This window comes from Rhinichthys klamathensis, unplaced genomic scaffold (genome assembly GCF_029890125.1).
Source record: "Rhinichthys klamathensis goyatoka isolate OS25496 unplaced genomic scaffold, OSU_Roscu_1.1 h1tg000050l_1, whole genome shotgun sequence".
In the NCBI taxonomy this organism is placed as follows: domain Eukaryota; kingdom Metazoa; phylum Chordata; class Actinopteri; order Cypriniformes; family Leuciscidae; genus Rhinichthys; species Rhinichthys klamathensis.
Genome location: NW_026606596.1, coordinates 2,421,886 through 2,444,936, shown reverse-complemented (window position 1 = coordinate 2,444,936; position 23,051 = coordinate 2,421,886). Strand labels below are relative to the sequence as shown.

The following is a 23,051-nucleotide window of genomic DNA, read 5'->3' as shown; positions in this document are numbered from 1 at the left end:
GGCCTGTGGTCAGAACGGGAAAAGCTCCTTCACATAAACTGCTTGGAGATGATAGCAGTCGACAAAGCGCTACGGCGTTTTTGTTCCCAGTTAACAGGCCACCACGTCTTGGTCCGGTCGGACAACATGTCAGTGGTGGCGTACATAAATCGCCAGGGCGGCGTCAGGTCACGAAACCTTCACAGGCTGACGGAACGCCTCTTGGTTTGGGCTCAGCACAACCTGCTCTCACTGAGAGCAGCGCACGTGCCTGGTCACCTGAATGTGGGACCAGACAGACTGTCCAGGAACAATGTTCCAGCAGGGGAATGGTCGCTGCACCCGCAGACGGTCCAGCTGCTGTGGAAAACGTTCGGCAGAGCACGGGTGGACCTGTTCGCGTCCCACGAAAACGCTCATTGCCCGGAGTTTTTCTCGAAAAGCAAGGACGCGCTGGCTCATGTTTGGCCCCGCTGCCCCCTGTATGCTTTTCCTCCTGTCTCGCTCCTGCCTCAGGTCTTGGAACGAATCAGGGAGAACGGATGCCCAGTGCTGCTCGTAGCTCCGCTCTGGACAAACCAGACGTGGTTCCCTGCCCTGATGCAGCTGACCAGCACTGCCCCATGGCCTGTACCATTGAGGAGAGATCTCCTCTCTCAGGTGGAGGGCTCGATTTGGCACCCTCGCCCGGAGTTGTGGTCCCTGCACGCATGGGCTATCAAAGGGTACCCGCTAGCCTCCCGGAGGGAGTTTTAAACACGATTGCGCAGGCTAGAGCTCCGTCTACCAGGCGGCTCTACTCCTCGAAATGGTCTGTTTTCTCTGCATGGTGTCAAGCCCGGAGCTTTTCACCTGTGGAATGCGGGGTTTCGGAAGTGCTTTCCTTCCTTCAAGAGCTACTGGATAAGGGCAGGACCCCATCCACGCTCAAAGTATATGTGGCGGCCATAGCAACGTTTGCAAAACCGGGGTCTGGCCAGCCGCTGGGGAAAAACGACTTAGCCGTGCGTTTCCTTAGGGGAGCTCGGAGGCTGAACCCTCCAAGGCCCCCTTCAGTCCCGACGTGGGACCTTTCCACGGTCCTGGAGGCCATGAAAGGCGTTCGAGCCAATCCAGCTGGTGGACATGAAACACCTGTCGTTCAAAACAGTGTTTCTCATGGCTCTCGCTTCAGTGAAGCGCATAGGGGACTTGCAGGCGCTTTCAGTAAGCGCGTCGTGTATGGAGTTTGGGCCTAATGACTCGAAGGTCATTCTCAAACCTAAGCACGGGTATGTCCCGAAATCCCTCAATACACCGTTCAGGGCCCAGGTAATTTCCCTGTCCGCCCTTCCGGTTCTCAGTGAGGAGGAGGATGCGAGTCTCCTTTGCCCCGTCAGGGCATTGAGAGCTTATGTGTCACACTCGTCTGTTTTCAGACAGACGGAGCAGCTTTTTGTTTTGTTTGGTGGGCGTTCCAAGGGACTCGCCGCCTCAAAACAGAGCCTATCCAGATGGATAGTGGATGCCATTGCGCTCGCTTACTCTGCAAAGGGCCTACAGTGCCCCTTGGGTGTCAGGGTGCACTCCACGAGAGGCGTGGCCTCTTCGTGGGCTTGGTCGAGCGGGGTTTCCCTGCAAGATATCTGTACGGCAGCGGGCTGGGCCTCGCCGTCTACATTTATAAAATACTATAACCTGGAGGTACCCGCCTTACAAGCTAAGCTTTTGGCGATCTAAAATTCAGTGCTATCTGCCCCGCTGTGCGGCCCAGATGCTGAGTTTACTGCAGCCCCATGAGTGTTGACACACGTATGGCCACCCAGATCAGGCTGAAAGCTTTCACCCTGGCTGCGCGTTTTATTTTCATATGATAGCCCCGCTGGGTGCTTTTTTATAGGGAATGACGCTTCCAGCCTCTCTTCCTCCACTCTATGTGAGTTTATGGTGATTATGCACTACATGAGCCCTGGGCTTCGGCCCTCGGGACTTTGGTGTTGGATCCCTGTACGCACGGCGTGTTGCATTGTGTTCCCCTAGCGTAAGCTATTACGCAGTACGAGAGATACTCTCGTAAGAGAACATACTCGGTTACTAACGTAACCTCGGTTCTCTCTAGAGAGGGAACGAGTACTGCGTATCTTGCCGTGCTTGGAATACGCTCTGGTTCGCTTCAGCGATAAAAACCAGCTTGTACCAGCCTAACGAGCATATTTATAGGGTGAGACCACGCCCCTTCTGGCGGGACGTGACGATATGGGCGCGAATTGCCCCCATTGGTCATTACGTCACGCAGAGTCTCTCTCGATAGGCTGCTGCATTTGCTGCAGAGCAACCAATAGGCGCACGAGCTGTTTCGTCTATGTCTGCTTGCTGCTGCAAAGCGTTTTACATTAATAAAAAATTAAGGATAATTTTTGGCTTCAATATCTCGTGGAAAAGAGTTTTTCCCCTAGCGTAAGCTATTACGCAGTACTCGTTCCCTCTCTAGAGAGAACCGAGGTTACGTTAGTAACCGAGTACGTTTCCAGCAATATGACTGACAATGTAGGTTGTTTATTACAAATATTCATTACACATTATCTTATGCAAAGAGTTTATGTTTGTTTACTCTTGAGACTTCAGGTACAGTTTTACAGTATGGCATTTGGCTGTTTTTATGAGCAAGTCATTGAATCAATAATGCAGCCAATTCATTTAAACACTGATTCTTTCAGGAACTAAACAACTGATTGTATATGAGTGAGTCATTAAATCATTGAGTCAAATGATTCGTTCAAAACATCGATTTTTTCAGAAACACCACTGTGTGTTGCTCGGTGATGCAACAGTTGATTTTTCTGTGGCTTTGTTTGAAGCTGTTTTTAGGATGAGCAGAAAATAGACAAGTGTGCCTCTCTCAAAACCAGTTCAAACACAATAAACACGCACAAATTTGTGCATATACGCACGCTTAGTGAATGAGATCAATTGTCAATAACATGAACAAATCCATATTCAAGTAATTTCATTCATATGCTTTAGCATATCATTAACTGCTGCAAAGCAGGGGAGTCAGAAACCAGGGGCCTCATTTATAAACGTTGCGTACGCACAAAAGAAGGCGTACGCCGCTCTCTACGCAATAATTGGTATATATAAAAAGTAAACTTGACGGTAAAATGTGCGGTCCTTCACGCAAGCTCTGACCCAGGCATACGCACAAAAACGGGTGAAATGAGAAATGGCGACACCGTCGGCAGATGGAAGAAACACGTGAAAGTGTGTGAAACTATAGACCGTTGTGTAAAATAAATGGCAATACTGCCTCTCATAAATAACACGAAGACTTCACAAAGCAAGTCTTACAATTTACAGCCTACACGAACACCCGTTTGATCGATCTGCAACAGAAATGCAAATTAACACATTTTTGCAAAAAGAAAAGTGAAATATGTTCTGCAATAATATTGGCATGTTATACAATTCATCCTCATAAATAAGATGGTAAACAGAACGAAATAATGTACTAAACTGATATTCTCGCCAATGTGCCCGTCGGAGCAGATATAGATGCAATTAGATAGATAGGGAGATAGATAGACAGATAGATAGAGAGATAGATGTATTATTTGTCCACTGGGGAAAGTTGTTTTCAAAGTAAAAATGTCTTTATCAGCTACGGAATCATGGTATTCATGCATATGACTTTAGTTTGTTTTATTTTTGATAAAATAACGTATGACGTAGACCTATGTCTCAATCATTCAGAAAGCTGCAAGAAATTACATTTGCGCTGAACTATTTCCCATTTCCAAGTAGATTATAACCGACATCTGTAGCTTGTCATTTCTTTTTTATTTCGGCCACAGTCCGAGGTTGTGAGGCTACAGCATACGGCGTCTGCAACCTTTTGCCACTCAAGTGCCTTTTTGGCATTAGTAGTCTAATGCCCACACTGTGCCCTCCAAACGACATTTTTCTCCTCTTTTCCACCTCGCCAACGATAACTTCTACTTCACATTGAGTGAAGTTACGTTTTTTTGATTTCCTCTCTATGTTTGCCATGATTTCGCAATCGATGAATATTAACTTATGGGCGTTTCACGGACTATTTATGGGCAACTATGGGCGTGACATGAAGCCGCAAAAGCTGCGCTACATTTAGAATTGATTGTGATTTATTAAGGGAAAAATGCGTAGGATGTGCGTGCGCACGGTTTTATAAATCCGAATATTTCTGTGCGTACGCACGTCCTATGTTTCATCCGTACGCCACTTCTGACGCAAATCCTACGCAAAGTTTTATAAATGAGGCCCCAGGTTATCCCGGTATATTTTTCTGTTGATATGAAAAATTGTGTACATTTAGCAATATAGCATGTTAATTATGTATATATATTACGATGTTATGATGAACTATATGCCTTTAGCATTTGTAAGGATGCTGCTTTTTAGAAGGCAGCTGACTCTGAGATGGCGAACGGGAACACGGTTTATGTAACATTAGCAACACATTATTAGCTGTTTGATAACGTAGTCAAGCAAAAGGCCAATCATATCAATTACTGTTATGTGTCCGGCATTGTATCACTCTTCCACTTCTTCTTCTGAATCAGTTTCTGGTTCAATCATATATGGCTGAATTAAACCTCTTGCCATTCCTCTTGCCATTGTGCAGCGTTTACTACAGTAAAGCTGACCAAGTGGATCAGGTAGTCTGAGCTCGTGTGATTGAGTGGAAGCTGGGACTCATTTGCATATCAGCGTATACTAAATGAAGCAAGGGTGTAGAGCTACAGTACAATACATTCATGCCATTTTTAAGCCATAAAGATTTATTTTTTTTAAAGGAAAAAAACGTTTCAATATGTCATTTTGGTGATCAAAGATAAGGTTTTAAGGGATGAAATTATTGACTACAGGGGGATTTTTAGTTTCTTAAGTTTTGTCGTTGACGTCTGAAATGTAGGGTAGAGGAAACTTTTCCCAATTATCCACTCATAAAACTGACAATTTCCCTACTTAAACTGTCAGAGAAATCTTTTCTACATGCATCAGCAAAAGACAAAAAGAGGGAATTTGGCACAACTGTGAGCTCTGTAAACATGGCTCTGATGTCTGTATGTCTCTTTTCCTGGCGCGTGGTTTTATAAGCTTGTGCCGTATACTGGCATCTGTTCCAAAGTGGTGTGTTTAACATCCAGGGTGCTAGAGCGCGAGTGTGTGTGTCTGTCAGGAGGCAAAGGCAGATGGTTTGCGTGGAGATGAGGCCTGGTTAGTGTGTCTAATCTGGGTATTATTCAGTAGACTGTGTGGGTATAATCACCCCTAACTCTCTCATGTCTCCGAGCAGAAACAGGGGAACGATAATCCAGTATCTCTCCCCCACCCCCTTATATAACCAGCCGTCTTTCTGTCATTCGAGCGGCTGGCTCTCACTTGTTTTAAAAGTCAAAGGAAATGGTGCTCACGGAGTGTGGATTCCCCATGGTTCGGTATACTTTTAGATGTAAACGCCAGTATTAATACAGAGGGATTACGACTAGTTTCATTTCCTTTTAAATGATCCTCCTTGCATTCAGCATCGCACGTTTGATTCAATGGAAGTCGACTGAGATTACGGCGGTTTGACCTTGCAGATCTACTTCTGTTTTGTTTGGGCTTAATTACCCATCAGTCTTATGTGGTGGAATGTCATTGGCATCATTTTGGAAATCAGTGAAATTGCTTCACTCACAAGAGACAATGGAAAATGCTGATGTTTTAAAGAGGTGCAAATGAAACACTTCACATTTTAATTAAGCAATTTTGGGATGTTGTTGTGCATGTGGTAAATTTTTCATTTGACTCTTTTTGACAAACAAAAGTACCTGATCTCACGAGAAAACATAATTATTTTATGAGGTGACAATTTCGTATGAATTTGGAAAACTTTTAGAAAAAATGTGAGCCGCTGTAAAATCAAAGCACTGTCAATAGCTGTGTCCATTCAAAGTTGCAAATTTAATGTGCACAATTGGAATATTGCATAAAACATTTGCGAATAAAACACTGTTTCCATCCCATATGTTCAAGAGGGGGGAAAATCATTCAAAATCATCAAATTGGAATTGGAACATTTCTCTGACATCTTGAATTACTTTTATGATTTATTAAGACGAAACACAATAAATGCTGTTCTGTTATCTTAGGTTATCATTGGTTATCGTAACCTTTAAGGATCATCTCCGCTTGTACTTTTTGGAAAATCTGCATGTTTCTTTGATGTTTTCCATCGAGAATGGTCAGTTGTCACAAAAAAAAAAAAAAGATGTTTAAGAATGTTCGGACCTCGTCGTACATCCAAACATTTTTCTGATCACATGATCTGTCAAAGTAGTCACATGACTTTTCTTTTGTTGCACATTGAGGAATTTGTTCGGCAAATGTGTTTTCATTAGAGTTTATGTGCATGTCTTCTTATTGAATAAAAAAGATCTGCTTCAATTAAGTGCATACGTTTTTTATTGCACATTTTTAGAAATTATGCGCATCTTGGCGATTCCATCCAGCGATTTTTTTATGCGGTATCCCAAAATTTGCAGAAAAATAGATGGATGGAACCATAGCTAATGAGGCGTAGGCAGATTGTATGAAAACTTATGAATAAGATTATACAAATTCATATACGAATTATTTACCATCCAAAAACGTGAAATAGAAGAGAGTGTGTTGAAAGCACCATAGAGGAAATGCACATTCAACTGGCCATTTGACCCATTTTTTTAACCTCCCCCCATCCCTATCCATTCAACTGACTTAGAGCCAAAATCATTAACAAAGTACAATACTCTGAAATTTCCACTGCACATTTGAAGCACACACTTTCAAATCTGAAAGGAGAAAGTGATCATGCCTAATAATACACCCAGAGCATAAAAGCACAGAACCGCGGGATGTTTACAAGACCACCTCTCTGATGAATCCGGCGTATGTCCCCGTACAACAGAAAAAAGGCCCAGAGATAAAAGTGTCATTATGTTTCGATCATATAAGCTGGATTCCTGGAACCTTGCCCGTAAACAAGCTTTGGATCATGCAATCGGATTGTGTTATCTTCTGTATAGTTGTTTCTGCAAAAGGAGAAATAATTGTAGCGATTGTACGCACGTATAAATATAATTAATTATTATTCATAACGGATTATGATCAATAATTAATAATTGAATTATTTTCAGAATTTACTGTAGCAAAATCAATAGTATGATCAGTTTATCAGTTCATCCAATGAACGGAAAGCATAAACAATTATTAATTCTAGGAAATATAATATCTTCTTGGCCAAGAAAGACTAATTCCCAGCTAACAGCTAAATTAAGAAATAAATCAAGGGTCAAAGCATAGGTAACTTAGATCGAAGTTCAAGACAATAAATCGGTAAGCACATATCACAAGTAATGCTTCTCTTTTCAAATACAAACAATACTTTATTGATTATAAGCCTATGGCTAACACACAAAACAAATATCTAACACAAACACACGCACACGCATTCATACAAGTTGAAGAAAGACAGAGAGTGAGGAAGAATGAGTTTTAGGAGTTAGATGGTGAGATCCCAAGTTTCTATATGCACTTAAAAGACATGACCTGAACGAACCATCAATAATTAATTTCACCCTTTTATCGTTTCTTAGGCGGGTAATTCAATTTGATATTAAAATGCACCTGCAGTTTCAAGTCTGGAGGTACTTGCTTGTCCTTGCTTTGCTTTTGAGGATTCCCTTTTGTCGGTGTGAAGGCGTTCCCCGGTCCGTTGCTTGGCTGATCTTCTCGTGTGCCTGGATAGACTTTGGACAGCCAGTCACGTGGTGTGTTGGCGCGGATGAATGAAAGTCTTTGAAGTTGAAAGCTGGTTTTGCAGTTGAAACGTTAAAACGAAACTTTGCAGCAACACTTAACTTAGAACCGAGACTTTTAACGGAAAAGAAAGAAACTAAGAAAAGAAAGAAAAGTGAGACGAGATGGCTTCAATTAAATCTGTTTTAACCCATATCTTGATTTGGGTCATTTGTCTCTGCGTCTACATGGTTACTATAACCATCGTCGGGCATCACAAGAGAGAGTCACCAGAGAGCAAGAGCGCATCACAAGAGCGCAAGAGCGCATCACAAGAGAGAGAATCACAAGAGCGAGTCACCAGAGAGAGATTCTGTGTTCGGGTCTAAGATTTTAAACTCAAAATGTTTGTCCCGCCTCCAGGAGGAATTTGGAATTCGGACAATAAGATACTATATGGTTATTTGAAAAGGGGGTCTTTTCTATCCCCCCCCCCCCCCTCATCGCGAATCATGTGTTCTCTGTGGTCTGCTTTACTCATCAGCTCGAAACAGAGGATTCAGTTTAGACATAATTTCCATTTTAAGAACATAAACGTTTTTACACAGATTTCAATCAAGCCATCTTTTGAATTAAACACATACGAGCATAATGATAGGAAACACGACACTTTCATTCCAGTATCTCTAATATTTAAAACAATTACATGACGTGTGATGTGATCTAAGCAGAATAGACACATACAGGGGTTGTAAACACAATATATAATTGTTATGTTACATGATTTTGATTCTGGGTCAGTCAAGAATTGTTCTGGGATGAATTTTATTGGTATTTGATATGGAGGAAAGTCCTTATGTGTGTGTGTAAAGTTTCTGGGGTTTAAGAAAGACATTCCAGTCTGAGGTAATGATAGTTCCTGCTGAAATCTGTTCTTGTTCAGCATATCATGAGACCTTGGTTCTTAAAGAAAGGCTAGTCTGTTTAGGCGCAGGGGTCAGTTGGCTTCTTGTTAGGGCCTCTTGTTTCACCATTTCTGAACAGATCTGTTCTTGCCAAATTATAAAACATTGACAACGTCCTTCCTTTAGTTAAACAACAAAAGGTCTTCTTGCTCCATAGCCTCGGGATAATCTGGAATATGCAGCATCTTGTGTTTGGTTATGTCTGAAAGCTTCAATTGTGTTTGGTCCATTCTCAATGTTGCTACATAATGCACTTTGAAATTTTACAGTGTCTTAAATTGTTTGCATTCAACAGGAGTGTCATGTTGTGCACTTGTTGGTGTAACAGCAATGGTGTAACTACAAAAAAGGGCACATTTTGTATAAAGCTGTTGTCTGCAACTGTACTGCTGTGCCTTTCTGTCGAGCACAGGAAAGATTGGCTTGTGCGAAGGTTTGTTTTAGTTCATTATGTGTGCATATGATAACTTCAATCTAAACTGCTCAATTAAATGCCAATCAAGATTTTAGCAGGAGTAAAAATTGTCATCATTTGTAAATCACATAGATTTGCATAAAGGAAATGGGAGTTCAAAGTTTTTCAGGGAACAGAAGCTTCTCTCAGGAAATTACGTAAACAAGATTTATTTGTATCTCTATGAAAAGATTATATGATGTGCATTTGTGCTGAAACTGCTTTACTATTGCGACATATCCAGCAATCTTTGTTAAATCAATATATAGATGATGCATATGGTAGTTGTTCTTTTATTTTATTTTACACTGGACAATGTATAGGGTTTTATTTATACATACAAGATGAGTTCTACACATTAAATAGACAACATCAACATGTATGAAGACAATACAGACCATTAGAACCCTCTGACCCACAGGGTCATCCTGAAAACCATTTCAATAATCTGATTTATTGGTTTAATAAAATATTTTCTGGTTTAAATTCTCTGGTTTACAGAAACAAACGTAATATAAAACAAATAAAATAAATAAATAAAATAGTTCAAATAAAACATTATTAACATCATGCTTTGTGAAATGACCCTGGACTCTACAAAGGCGCTATAAAACAACAACAATAATAATATTAATAATAATTATTCCATAAGTCTATGTGTAATCACTAAAATGAGGTATTAAAAATAAAAACATTTTCAAGGACAAACCAAACAATATTTTTTTTGTCATGGACCAAGAAAACTCTGCCCTGAAAAATCTTGTGCCTAGATTCCCAGTCTGATTTTTATACTGCATATTACATGGGCAGTTGCTACTGGGAATGAGATACAACGAGGCATCAGGTGAAAAAAAAAAACCATACATTCCCATTTGTAGCCAAACGATAAAAAACAAGTAAATTAAAGCCACCTTGATGAGAAAGTCGCTTTATAAAAACAACCTTTTCTTGTTCATAAAGTCTGTATGCTTCATAAGTCTTTAACATACTATATGCATTAATCAATAAACACAGATGTTAAGCATACCAGCATGACAGTTTTGTGATCCTAAACTAAATAAAAATCACAAAAACAGCAGCATAAACAGCAAAACACCATGAAACGCCAGATGTGTGATGAGTGATTAATATGTAGTTGTCATGTACGCATTACTGACGAGACATAAAGAGAGCACATGAATACATAAACAGCTCTTCATTTATGTGACACACACCTGTGCGCTTTCTGTCCTGGAATATGCACAAATGACTAGATCCTTACAAACCTTGAAGCGTCGACAGAAATTTAATTAAACTGACTTCACGGCTTTTGCAGTCCATGGAATAAAACAGGTTTCCTTTCTCCATCAGACTGTTTTGATAGCAAAACATTGCCGGTCCAAGGATATACTTGGATATCTACTTAGAAGATCTGGCCACCCTTATGCAGAGCACAGAGTTTGTTGGACCCCAGGTTGAGAAACACTGCATGGATTCCATCAATAACATCTGTGGTTTGTCAATAAACACAGTAGCACCTACACAAACATAGTATCACTCTGCTTCTCAGATGCGCTGATGAGAAAGTAGATGGTAAAAATGATGCATGTTCTCACACACACCTAGTTAAAGTGATAGTTCACCCCAAAATGACAATTTACTCACCTTCCTTCTTTTTCATGTTCCTCAGTAAAAAGTCATACAGGTTTGGAACAACATGAGGGCGAGTAAATGATGACAGAATTCTCATTTTTGGGTGAACTAACCCTTTAATAAGGTACATGAAGAATGGTCACTAGTGTACAGTATGATTGAGGCAGTGAGAGTCTAAATGTTTCGATTCCAAAGAGATCAGCACACATCTTCAGGACGAGTCCTCAGGTGAACACAAGCATCCAGATTAATTAAGGACTTGTTTGTCAATGGTCAGTAATACTCTCTCATGCCGGACAAAGATGTCTTTGGGCTCTGACTACGCAAACGTTGGGCCCGGAGTGAAATTCTGTCCGTTCTGTCGATCTCCTGCTGGCTTCCGAAGGGGTGTGTGTCCTCCCAGACATGCGGACGTTCCTCCCAGGCTAGTAGAGGAGGGTAAGAGAGCAGGTATTGGCTGGAGTGATGGTGGTCAGGTGTGGATCGGCCCTCGCTAAAACCAAGTGGGTGAACAGTAGAGGCGATGTCATAATGATCCGGGCCGCGGTATTCTTCATAAACAGGCGAGTTGTTGTCATCCAGGGTTAGAGACGAGCGGAAATCTCTCTGGCCCTGGTATCGTCGTAACGGGTAGCCAGTTTGCAGCGATAGGGTGCTGCCGTCCAGCCGAAAGCTGCCGCCCAGGCGGGTAGGAGTGCCACAGAACCGTGTCGAGGTCAGGGGAGGTGGGGGAGCAGGAAGGGGTGGGGGTGGAGGTGTAGGGGTCTGGTCTCGAGGCGGTGATTCCAAGCCTGGGAGACACGTGTCGAGCCACTCTGTCGTTTGCCATTGGTAGGCTGGAAAACACAAGCAGAGTATCAAAAGGTGCAGAGGACTTATGCAAATTTCATTAGACGTAACTTTATGAATGTTGCACATTTTGCATTCTTTATACAAGTCTTCAATGTTAATAATAATATTAATTATAAATAATAACAACCAACAACAATAATAATCATTATAATAATAATAATCATTATTACTACAGATACTTCTAAAAATAATAATAATCTACACTACTGTTCAAACGTTTGGGGTTAGACTGGAGTAAAATTTAGCTTTGCCACCACAGGAATAAATGACATTTTAAAACATTTTAAAATTGAAAACAGTTATTTAAAATTTTTATAATATTATATAACAATATATGATAGAATAAAGGCTATATTTATACACACACACACACACACACACATATATATATATATATACTGTATCTCACAAAAGTAAGTACACCCCTCATATTTCAGCAAACATTTTAGTATATCTTCTCAAGGGACAATACTATAGAAATGAAAGTTGGATATATTTTAGAGTAGTCAATGTGCTGCTTGTATAGCAGTGTATATTTACTGTCCTCTGAAAATAACTCAACATACAGCCATTATTGTCAATAATGTCAATAGCTGGCAACAAAAGTGAGTACACCCTAAGTGAACATGTCAAAACTGTATCCAAAGTGTCAATATTTAGTGTGAGCACCATTGATATCTAGCACTGCCTTAATCCTCATATGCATGTAATTCACCAGAGCTGCACAGTTTGTTGCTGGGATCCTCTTCCACTCCTCCATAATGACATCATGGTCTGCTGCTGACTGTTAGACACATGGCGCTTCTCCACCTTCCGCTTGAGGACGCCCCACAAGTAACTCAAGCCTGTACTGTAACTCAGTTTCAGGGTGTTACCAATCTTCATATAGATTGATCTTTGTGGAGAGCAACAATTCTAATTCTCAAATCCTTAGAGAGTTCTTTGCCATGAGGTGCCATGTTGAACATCCAGTGGTCAGTATGAGAGAATTGAACGCAAAGCTCAAATTTGAACTGCTCTAATACAAGATACAACAATTTGTATGTTCCTGTCATGCTGACAAAAAACATGAACATGATGAATAGGACATGTGGCTTTGCATGGTTAAACGACGTACAGCTATTATCACTTAGGGTGTACTCACTTTTGTTGCCAGCTATTTTGACAATAATGGCTGTATGTTGAGTTATTTTCAGAGGACAGTAAATATACACTGCTATACAAGCAGCACATTGACTACTCTAAAATACAGTATATCGAACTTACTTTCATTTCTATAGTATTGTCCCTTGAGAAGATATACTAAAATGTTTGCTGAAATGTGAGGGGTGTACTCACTTTCGTGAGATACTGTATACACACACACAAAGTATGTATAAAAAAAAGTATGTATATGAAAATTTTGTGATTTAAATGCTAATTGAGTTCATGTCATGGGATCTTGATTATATTTAAATACACAAGATGCATTTTAGATAAGAGCTATCTTGTTTAGTACAGTAAACGCAGATGTGAGCTCTTACAATTCATAAAATACTCTTTGACGAATTCCAGGCATATCTCATCCTCACAGTGGAGGTGTGGGCTTGCTGTGAAAAGACATACATGTGTTTTGATGAGTTATGAGATGAAAACAAATAAACAACAAAAAGCCACAAAAAAAAAACAATCAGAACAATTGACTTGTTTATGCTTGATGAAATATTTGAAGATGGAATGTTTTAATATGAGGTGCATGTGAAGGTTTATAAATATGTCTGACCATGTGAAACAAAAGGACAGATATTAGTAAAGTAAAATGGAACAATAAAGGCAAACATAAAGTGGACTCACAGGTGGTACTGTGAGGCTGCACATCACCCAGACCTGCAACTGTTAGGAGAAGAGGAAAACACATTAAGTATGTAACCTAGTTTAATGTGACTAAATCAACATTCTAGCTGGCCTGGAACAACATCTGTATAAACCAATCCGATTTTAGCAATAGATAACTAGTAGGGGTGTAACGGTACATGTATCCGTTCCGAACCGTCATTTTAAGTTGTTTCTGCTGTTATAACGAGACAAAATGATTTGGCATTGTGGCGATTTGTGTCGTGGAAGTCTCACTACAGTCCAGTGATGAAATATGCGTGTCCTGGCTTTGTGCTTAATACACTAAAGGACGGTGTACTGTACCAACTAAGGGACTAAATGCTGCTAGGGGGAACAAACTGTAATTTGCAAGTTACTGTCAGTTCAAAATAAATGCTTTTTCCTGTTGAACCAAACTCATATCGAACAGTGACCCCAAAACCGAGGGACGAACTGAACAGTGACTTCTGTGTACTGTTACACCCCTAATAACTAGTGAATATTATCAGATTCAGATTATTTTATTTCATGCCATGTCAGCATTCAAAGCTATTTTCATGGCAAAAATTCACTTACAAAAATACAAATATATAAATACAATAAAAACAAAAATATAAACAACAAGTCATATTATACAATATATATTTTTTAAATTAACATATGATAAAAAATCCAAAACCTTTTCAGGCCTAATTTCATTAAATATGTCCTTCAATGAAGTAACTTCATAAAAGAGCAGGTAACACTTTATTTTAAGGTGCTTGTAATAAGCAGTAATAAACAGTTAATAAGACACTTATAAGACCTTATAAGATACATATAAGATGTATATAAGCATTAACTAATTATAATAAATAAATTAAATTAAATAATACATTTCTCAAGTATCAATACATTGCACTTTTAGAACAGCTGAACAAACATAAATGGTAACACAAACTCCCAGTCCCTTAAAAATTTACCTTCCGAAGAGGGAGTAGTTTCCCTGATCTCTTCAGGGCCTGGACCTTTAATTAACCCTTATATGAAGTAGTTAATGCTTATATGCATCTTATATGCATCTTATAAGGTCTTATAAGTGTCTTATTAACTGTTAATTACTGCTTATTACAAGCACCTTAAAATAAAGTGTTACCAAAGAGCATTCTGCTTGCGTTAAGTCCAGGACAATCTAATAAAATATGTTTGACAGATAAAGGAATTTTACAAAACATACATAAAGTTGGGTCTTCACCTTTAAGCAAAAAAGCATGGGTCAAACTTGTGTGACCCATACGGCATCTGGTGTAGACCACTTGATCAAGTCTAGTTTTAAAATTGATAGAAAGTCTGTTTGTTATTTCTGGATGAGTTTCATACAACTTATTATTCTTGCACATATTCCACTCTTCTTGCCACTTATTTAAAATATATCGGTTAATAATCGGTCTGATATCTGAGGGAGGAATTTGACAATCATTAACTTCCTGATTAAGAGCTTAGTGAATATTATCATTACTCAATCATTTCCTTCTTAATATGTACATATAAGAGTTAAGCTTAGGAGTTCTTAATTCAATTACAAGTTTTAATTAAAGTAAACATAACAGCTAATTGATGTTTAATTAACATTTAAAAAATATATTTAAAGTCCCCCTGTGGTTAAAATCAAGTTTTTAATGTTGTTTATATGTGTATGTAATGTTTTTTTAATATGCATTAAGACAAACCGTGCGAAAAACCATAAGTCAACACCATTGAGTATTTTCTCTTCAAAACTGTAGTGAAACAAAGACAGTCTCAGAAATGCGGTTTGAAATCGCTGGTGTTTCTTATGTCACAAACAACCTTGTAACCAATCACAGCAACGTGTGATCGTCACACAGTGGATCTCTGAGCTGGTGTGAGTGAGTGGAGGTGGGGCTAATTTGCATATTCATAGAACCACCTATACTAAATGAGGTTAGGGGGTTTTTTTTCCAAGGAAAAAAGTTTAAATATGTCATTTTGGTGTTCAAAGATGAGTTTTAAAGGATATGGCTGCCGCTGGAGAATTTAGATGTGTAGATTCAGCCATCGTGTTTGTTATAGAAGATGTCATTCATTTAAAAAGAGGAACAGAGAACAGCGATCAAGGCATTTGTCGATCCAATTGAGTCCAGAGGCATTTTCTTTCCTGGTTCAGTCGAAACACACCCCATAATCACAGCCCAAAGGAGCAGTATCAGACTCACATTCTGACTAGAATCTGAGTATGACGACGTCAGGCTAGACTTTAATATTACAACAATATTAAAAAATATGAATATTTGTAAAATATAAATAAAACTGTATTAAATATAATCATTTAAAATATACCTGAAACTTATATTAATTAATATAATTAATAATATTATATTTTATAATGTTATTAATAAACTTAAATCAATCTGATTACATTTGGTTACACCAATGTAATTTAACAATAGAAATATCTTCTCGAGGTAACAACTGAAAGTTTACACTTTCAAAGTAAAAGAATGCTGGTTCAAGTCCCACAAAAGTCGTTAAACCAGGAGCATGTCCTACTTGGGTAAATCAAACTGTGCTGTTTAGCATAACCAACAAAAACAGTCCACTTTCATCCAGACCTCTGAGAAGTAAGGTGGAGCTGCGAACTCCTCAGACAGCATGAATTACCATAGTGTGTGAGACTTACAAGCAAACAGCTTGTTTTTGCACTGATTGGAAACAGCTTTGGTCTAGGGCAGGTTTAATTAGAGACTGGTTCTGGTGCGCTTCAAAACCAGGTCACTGCCATGGAGGATAGGGATGCTGTTCTTTAGTAACTGAAGGCTAGTTCAATAGTTCAGGTTTTCAATGCAACTGATAATCCAGTTGCATTGAGAGCTGAACTATTGAACTACCCTTCAGTTACTAAAGAATAACATCCCTATCCTCCATGGCAGTGACCTGGTTTTGAAGCGCACCAGTAAGTGACTAGAGAGCGAGTCTAAACCCTGGTTAGATACGAGTCTAGAGTTTTGCAGTTTAATTAACGGATTTAATCCCACTTTCTCCGGAGTCGACTGAACTCCTGCATGGTTGGACACTACGTTCTGGGGTTTTACCTTTGAATATTATAGGGTTCAAAAACCATGCTGCACGAAAAGGTAAACAGGATAACATAAAATATTACTAAGTGACTCTACAGCTCAATACTTTCAATTGCAGCATTCTGTGGTCAGTTTTTTTCTATAATGATGCTAAACTTTGTGATTGACTGCTGTATCCAGGCAACCGATTTCCTAGCAGTGCTGGATGTCTCCCGTATAGCTCTGTGCCGTCATTCTTCTTATATAATAAATAAATAAATAAATAAATAAATGGACATGAAATATTGATTTGAGTTGAAAATGTTTTATTTGCCTAGTAGCCATTTTTAAAAGGAGGAAATTCAAGGACCTGATCACTTGTTGGATTTATTTTGTAATGATGATGTTACTATACTCATTAATAATATGTACATGATAATATTTTTTAAATTATTACTAAATATTAATTTATTAATTTATATTAATTTATATTAATATACTAAATATTTTTACTAAAAATTAAATCATACTTAAACAGAACAAACAATAATTCTTAATCTAATTTTTAATTGTATATATAAATAATTTGTTTAAAATAATAGATCAACAATTAATTAAATAATATTTAAACAGAAAAATAATTAATATTTTTTAAATCCTTTAGGGGAAAATCAAAAATAAGTTTTAGTAAAAGCCCACTTCGAAAATTTCGTCCCGTCACAAACGACTTAAAAAAATAAATAAAAATTTGACCATTTTTGACAATCAGACTCCAGAGAAAATTTCTTCACTGGTTTGGTCCCAATGGGCGAAAAACCTACTAGTTCACAAAAGTAGGTTTTTCAAAAATAACTAATAATGACAGAATTCGTCAGGGCGAAGATCCAAGACACAAGTTTTGTTCATTTTGAGCCTGCGACTAAAGGCCTCGATATACTCATGGCGAAGTTCTTTTTTGTTTTTCATTTAGGGGTAAAACAAAGTTCGAAATAGCAGCGATCCTGTTATCGAACATCTGACGCTGTCGTTTAAATGAATATGTAAATAAGTGCTGCACGCTTTGCTCTCTCAGTAACAAAATAAACAAACAAACTTAAGAAAACAGCAAGCATTTTAATAAAGGATAAGAAAAGCATCTGATCATACTATAGCAACGTGGATATGTTTGTTTTCACTTGCGGACGTCTGACCTCGATGAACTGAACAGGAGAAATCAAGTGGAAAAGATTTCCACGTGGAAGAAGGCGGAGCCTCCGCGCACAACTACCTATTACGCAATCCCCATGGACCAATGGTGGTACAAAGGTGTTTACCAGCCAGGGCGAACTTTTCCGGAAAGTTTGCTTTGGCAAGTTGTTTTGAACTTAGTTTTCGCCTGATTTAGATTTTGGTCTTCGATTTCGCTTGAAGTATATCGGAACCTTAATGGTTTAAGTTATGGAAGATTTCATACTTTTGATCGCTGTAGCACCACCTACAAGCCAACTGGGGCGAGCCTTGATGATGTTGTAGACGGTGTGAGTACTACCATCCCTCAAAGTTTCAAGTCTCCACAACTTACGGTAGGGTCTTCCCCATCACTTTTAGGGCAGAATGTTTAACTTTGAAAATCCTAACAATTACAATAGGGTTTCAGCGCTATGAGTTGAACCCCTAAAAATAATATTTAAAACAGAAAAATAAAGATTAATATAGCTGCGAGCAGCGATGACGGGCCCAAGCCGGTGGCACCGCAACCCTGGAGCCTTTAGTTGGCTAAAGGCACCGGGGTGGCGGTGCCACCGGCTTTGGCCCTTTCATCGCTGCTCGAAGCTATATTTATATTTATAGGTGCCACCGGCTTGGGCCCTCCATCGCTGCTCGCAGCTATACATATATACACTCACCGGCCACTTTATTAAGTACACCTGTCCAACTGCTCGTTAACACTTAATTTCTAAGCAGCCAATCACATGGCGGCAACTCAGTGCATTTAGGCATGTAGACATGGTCAAGACAATCTCCTGCAGTTCAAACCGAGCATCAGTATGGGGAAGAAAGGTGATTTGAGTGACTTTGAACGTGGCATGATTGTTGGTGCCAGAAGGGCTGGTCTGAGTATTTCAGAAACTGCTAATCTACTGGGATTTTCACGCACAACCATCTCTAGGGTTTACAGAGAATGGTCCGAAAAAGAAAAAACATCCAGTGAGCGGCAGTTCTGTGGGCGGAAATGCCTTGTTGATGCCAGAGGTCAGAGGAGAATGGCCAGACTGGTTCGAGCTGATAGAAGGGCAACAGTGACTGAAATAACCACTCGTTACAACCGAGGTATGCAGCAAAGCATTTGTGAAGCCACAACACGCACAACCTTGAGGCGGATGGGCTACAACAGCAGAAGACTCCACCGGGTACCACTCATCTCCACTACAAATAGGAAAAAGAGGCTACAATTTGCAAGAGCTCACCAAAATTGAACAGTTGAAGACTGGAAAAATGTTGCCTGGTCTGATGAGTCTCGATTTCTGTTGAGACATTCAGATGTTAGAGTCAGAATTTGGCGTAAACAGAATGAGAACATGGAACCATCATGCCTTGTTTCCACTGTGCAGGCTGGTGGTGGTGGTGTAATGGTGTGGGGGATGTTTTCCTGGCACACTTTAGGCCCCTTAGTGCCAATTGGGCATCGTTTAAATGCCACGGCCTACCTGAGCATTGTTTCTGACCATGTCCATCCCTTTATGGCCACCATGTACCCATCCTCTGATGGCTACTTCCACCATGTCACAAAGCTCTAATCATTTCAAATTGGTTTCTTGAACATGACAATGAGTTCACTGTACTAAAATGGCCTCCACAGTCACCAGATCTCAACCCAATAGAGCATCTTTGGGATGTGGTGGAACGGGAGATTCGCATCATGGATGTGCAGCCGACAAATCTGCGGCAACTGTGTGATGCCATCATGTCAATATGGACCAAACTTCCTGAGGAATGCTTCCAGCACCTTGTTGAATCTATGCCACGAAGAATTGAGGCAGTTCTGAAGGCAAAAGGGGGTCCAACCTGTTACTAGCATGGGGTACCTAATAAAGTGGCCGGTGAGTGTATATACATATATACTGTATAAACTGTATATATGGTGTGTGTGTGTGTGTGTGTGTGTGTGTGTGTGTGTGTGTGTGTGTGTGTGTGTGTGTGTGTGTGTGTGTGTGTGTGTGTGTGTGTGTGTGTGTGTGTGTGTGTGTGTGTGTGTTTGTGTGTGTGGCTCAGGCGCGATCGAATAGTGGAAACATAAAAACATACTCCGTCATTTTGATCATACAGGACATCTTTCAAACTGCAAAGTGTTCACTTATATTTGTGTACACTCGCAACAAAACAGTGTTTTTGTCAAACTGAAAACTCTTGTCAAACTGTAACCTACAACTGTCACCCAACTAAAATCACACGCACACAGTTTAAAAGCAAAAAATATTTATCCAACCCCATTTAATTTCTTGTCCTCAAATAGAGCACTAATCTGTTTATTTTTTAAGTTACAGATTCTACATTGATTAAAAAAGAAAATCAAATGTATTTTTTAATGGTAGAATTATTTTATACAGAAATAAATTATTTATAATTCAGATGAGAATAAAGTTAGTGTTAATTAAAATGTTAAGGAAAGCAAATATATTGATCTGAAATCTACTATAATTTGCTGCATGCTTAAAAAATACACTAAAAGTATTCCACAACAAATCCAAAAAACAGAACAAGAATAAAATAATAACTATAAACAAGCCAAAATGAAATAATTTTAAGTGAAACTGCAAAGTGTTTACTTATATTTGTGTACACTCGCAATAAAACACAACATTGTGTTTTTGTAAAATAAATTCAAGCAATACGCCCCCCGAAATGGCGCTAATTTTAAAATTAAAGGTGCAGTGTGTATTTTTTAGCGACATCTAGCAGTTCGGTTGCGAGTTGCACTAAGGGCTCAGCCCACTGCTCACCCCTCCCTTTCAAAGAATCTACGGTGGCTAAAACGGGACAAACATCGTCGTCTGAGACAGCAGAGAATAGCCAGAGTAAGCCAAGAGTGTGTAACATTGTCACCGTTTCTGTACCACAGTCCATTATAAACCACATCATGGATAAAGTTTCAGGTGAGGATCAAGGGTCTTAATATATAATATAATAATAGTAATCAGCTGATTGTCTCACAAACGTAACCAGCACATTCTCCCCACATAGCAAACCCATAATACAGCGAGGGAGAAGAACCACATGAAACTATGCAACTATATATTTTTTCTAACAGGGCAGTAAAAGTTTAGCTGGCTAATATGAGCTGTTACTGTTGCTGAGCTGGTTAAAGCGTAAAGCCTTGTTTAAACTCGACGCGTCCGCATGAGCCCAAAGGTGCTCGCGCGCCCCCGCATCCCCTAGACACCATTAACTACACACAATAGGCTTTTTTTTCTCTGATTTTGAAAACTCTTCGCGATCGACTTAAAATGCTTCCAAGATCGACTTGTCGACCGCGACCGACGGGTTGGTGATTCCTGTAACATACTGTTTTACGGTCAATGACAAGAGTACTAATCAGCTGTCTCACGAACGTAACCAGCACATTTATCCCCACATAGCAAAGCCATAACACAGCGAGGGAGAAGAACTAAGTTACATGAAACAATCCAACTACATATTTTACACCACTGACACGGGAAAAGTCACTACTCACGGTGTTTATGGCTAGCTTCTAGCTTTCTGCTGCTTCTCTTTCAAGGTAGTGACGAAACGCGGTCTGTAGTGCTGTTTGTTCGCGTTCGGCTACGGTAGAAACGTGACGTCACAATATGTCGACCTTCATACAAGGGGGTGTCCGCGGTTATGTAGATATAAATGTCTCATTCTAAGGCAATAAAAACATTACGGTTTATTAAGTAAGTTCTTTTTACACCACTGAAAACATAGTTATGGATGTCATATTGCATTTCTGTTAATAGATACTCAAAATTTTTACACATTGCACCTTTAAACTAAAATGCTCATGGCTGCACAGGCATTCATAGCGGTGCGTGTCCAATGCGAGGAGCGAGCAGCAGGGGCGTCAGTTTGTGTTGAAAAGTGGTGGGGACAAAAGATCAGATGAAAAAAACATACAACAATATAAAAAAACAACAATATCGGCGCGCGTTATTCGCCAGCGTTTTTCAACACGTTTTTTGTGTTCACACCCAAGCGATTTTCGCTGACGATGAGCCGATTGAACATGCAAATTCATTCCCTGACATTAGATGGCGCCCATTTGCTCTGCAATACCACTCCATAACATTCTCTTTTATCAAGATTTTTGTAGTCGCTGTCGCGTTTGTCATATAGTTCTTTTTGTTCCGACACCAACGAGACCAGCGGCTCTACATTCATCTTGCCTCGCATCTTCCTCGTCTTATTTCTTCCCGGCTGTGTAGACGCTACTTGGCGTATATCTTCTGCGCCGTTACGTATGTGTGCTCGGCAAGACCGTTTTGTCTTTGAGCGCCCCCAAGTTGTGTTTTACTGTAACTTCAGAAGCTCCAGACACGTGAGCAAAAGCGCCAATCTCATTGGTCGGATAGTTTTTGACGCGGCGCGTCAAACTAAAAAAACAAACCAGAGGCGTTTTTTTAAAAATGACGCTTTTACGCGTGGCGTTTTTCGTGTCGGTGTGCACACTCACATTGGCGCCCTTTGTTTAGTCACGAGGCGTTAAACGTCGGTCCCGGTGTGAACAGGCCTTAAAACCCTCAACAATGTCGACTGCACATGTAACTGTCCCTGCACCATACTACAGGGCTCGACATTAACGCTTGTCCGCTTGTCCGGGACAACTGGATTTTTTGAAGGGACAAGTAAAAGAGAATTTTACTTGCCCAACCGGACAAGCAGCCTCCACAGGCTGTGTGCTCATTTGTCCCCGGGGGACACCACACACGAGGAGAAATGGGGCCAAAAAAATCCAACGTGTTGGATATCCCCGATTAGAGATCTGAGCGGTCCCGGCGTCCTTCCGAGAAGACGAGAGGAGTCTTAACACACCACACACGGCAGGAATATCTGATCAGATTATTTTACGATAATCAGAGCAAGATTGTCGGAAGGGGTGAATCGGGGCTAAAATCGGCCTAATTATCCTGCCGTGTGAACCAGGCTTTACTGATCGGCGCATGCATGTTTTTGGGTCATTTTAGAATCAGTAATAGTTTATTTTGTTTAAGTAACTTTTTTGGACAATGTGAATTGTTTCTTTCTGTATCTAAACTGCATTACATGTTTTATTTTGTGCAAATAAACCTTTAACATTTCTTGGTTCGCTTGATTTTTCAGAACATTTTAACCAAATGCTTTCAAAAAGTGGTGGGGACAAAATCAGCCATTTCACAAAGTGGTGGGGACATGTCCCCAGCGTCCCCAGTGTAAATGACACCTATGGCGAGCAGAACAGTGCAAACGTTTTTTAGTTAATTTCTACTT

The 23,051-nt window shown here is 39.8% G+C and overlaps 1 protein-coding gene across 1 annotated transcript in view; it reads right to left on the bottom strand.

The window, feature by feature from the left end:
* Positions 1-10,842: 10,842 nt before the first annotated feature.
* The window catches only part of LOC130082847 (protocadherin Fat 3), a 70,822-nt gene continuing 58,613 nt past the window's right edge, over positions 10,843-23,051 (bottom strand). The window contains exons 29-31 of the mRNA XM_056247750.1: positions 13,495-13,533; positions 13,185-13,250; positions 10,843-11,645 (exon numbers count right to left, since the gene is read on the bottom strand). Of these exons, the coding sequence (XP_056103725.1) occupies positions 11,083-11,645; positions 13,185-13,250; positions 13,495-13,533 (668 nt within the window). The 3' untranslated portion in view covers positions 10,843-11,082. The remainder of the gene's footprint in view (positions 11,646-13,184; positions 13,251-13,494; positions 13,534-23,051) is intronic.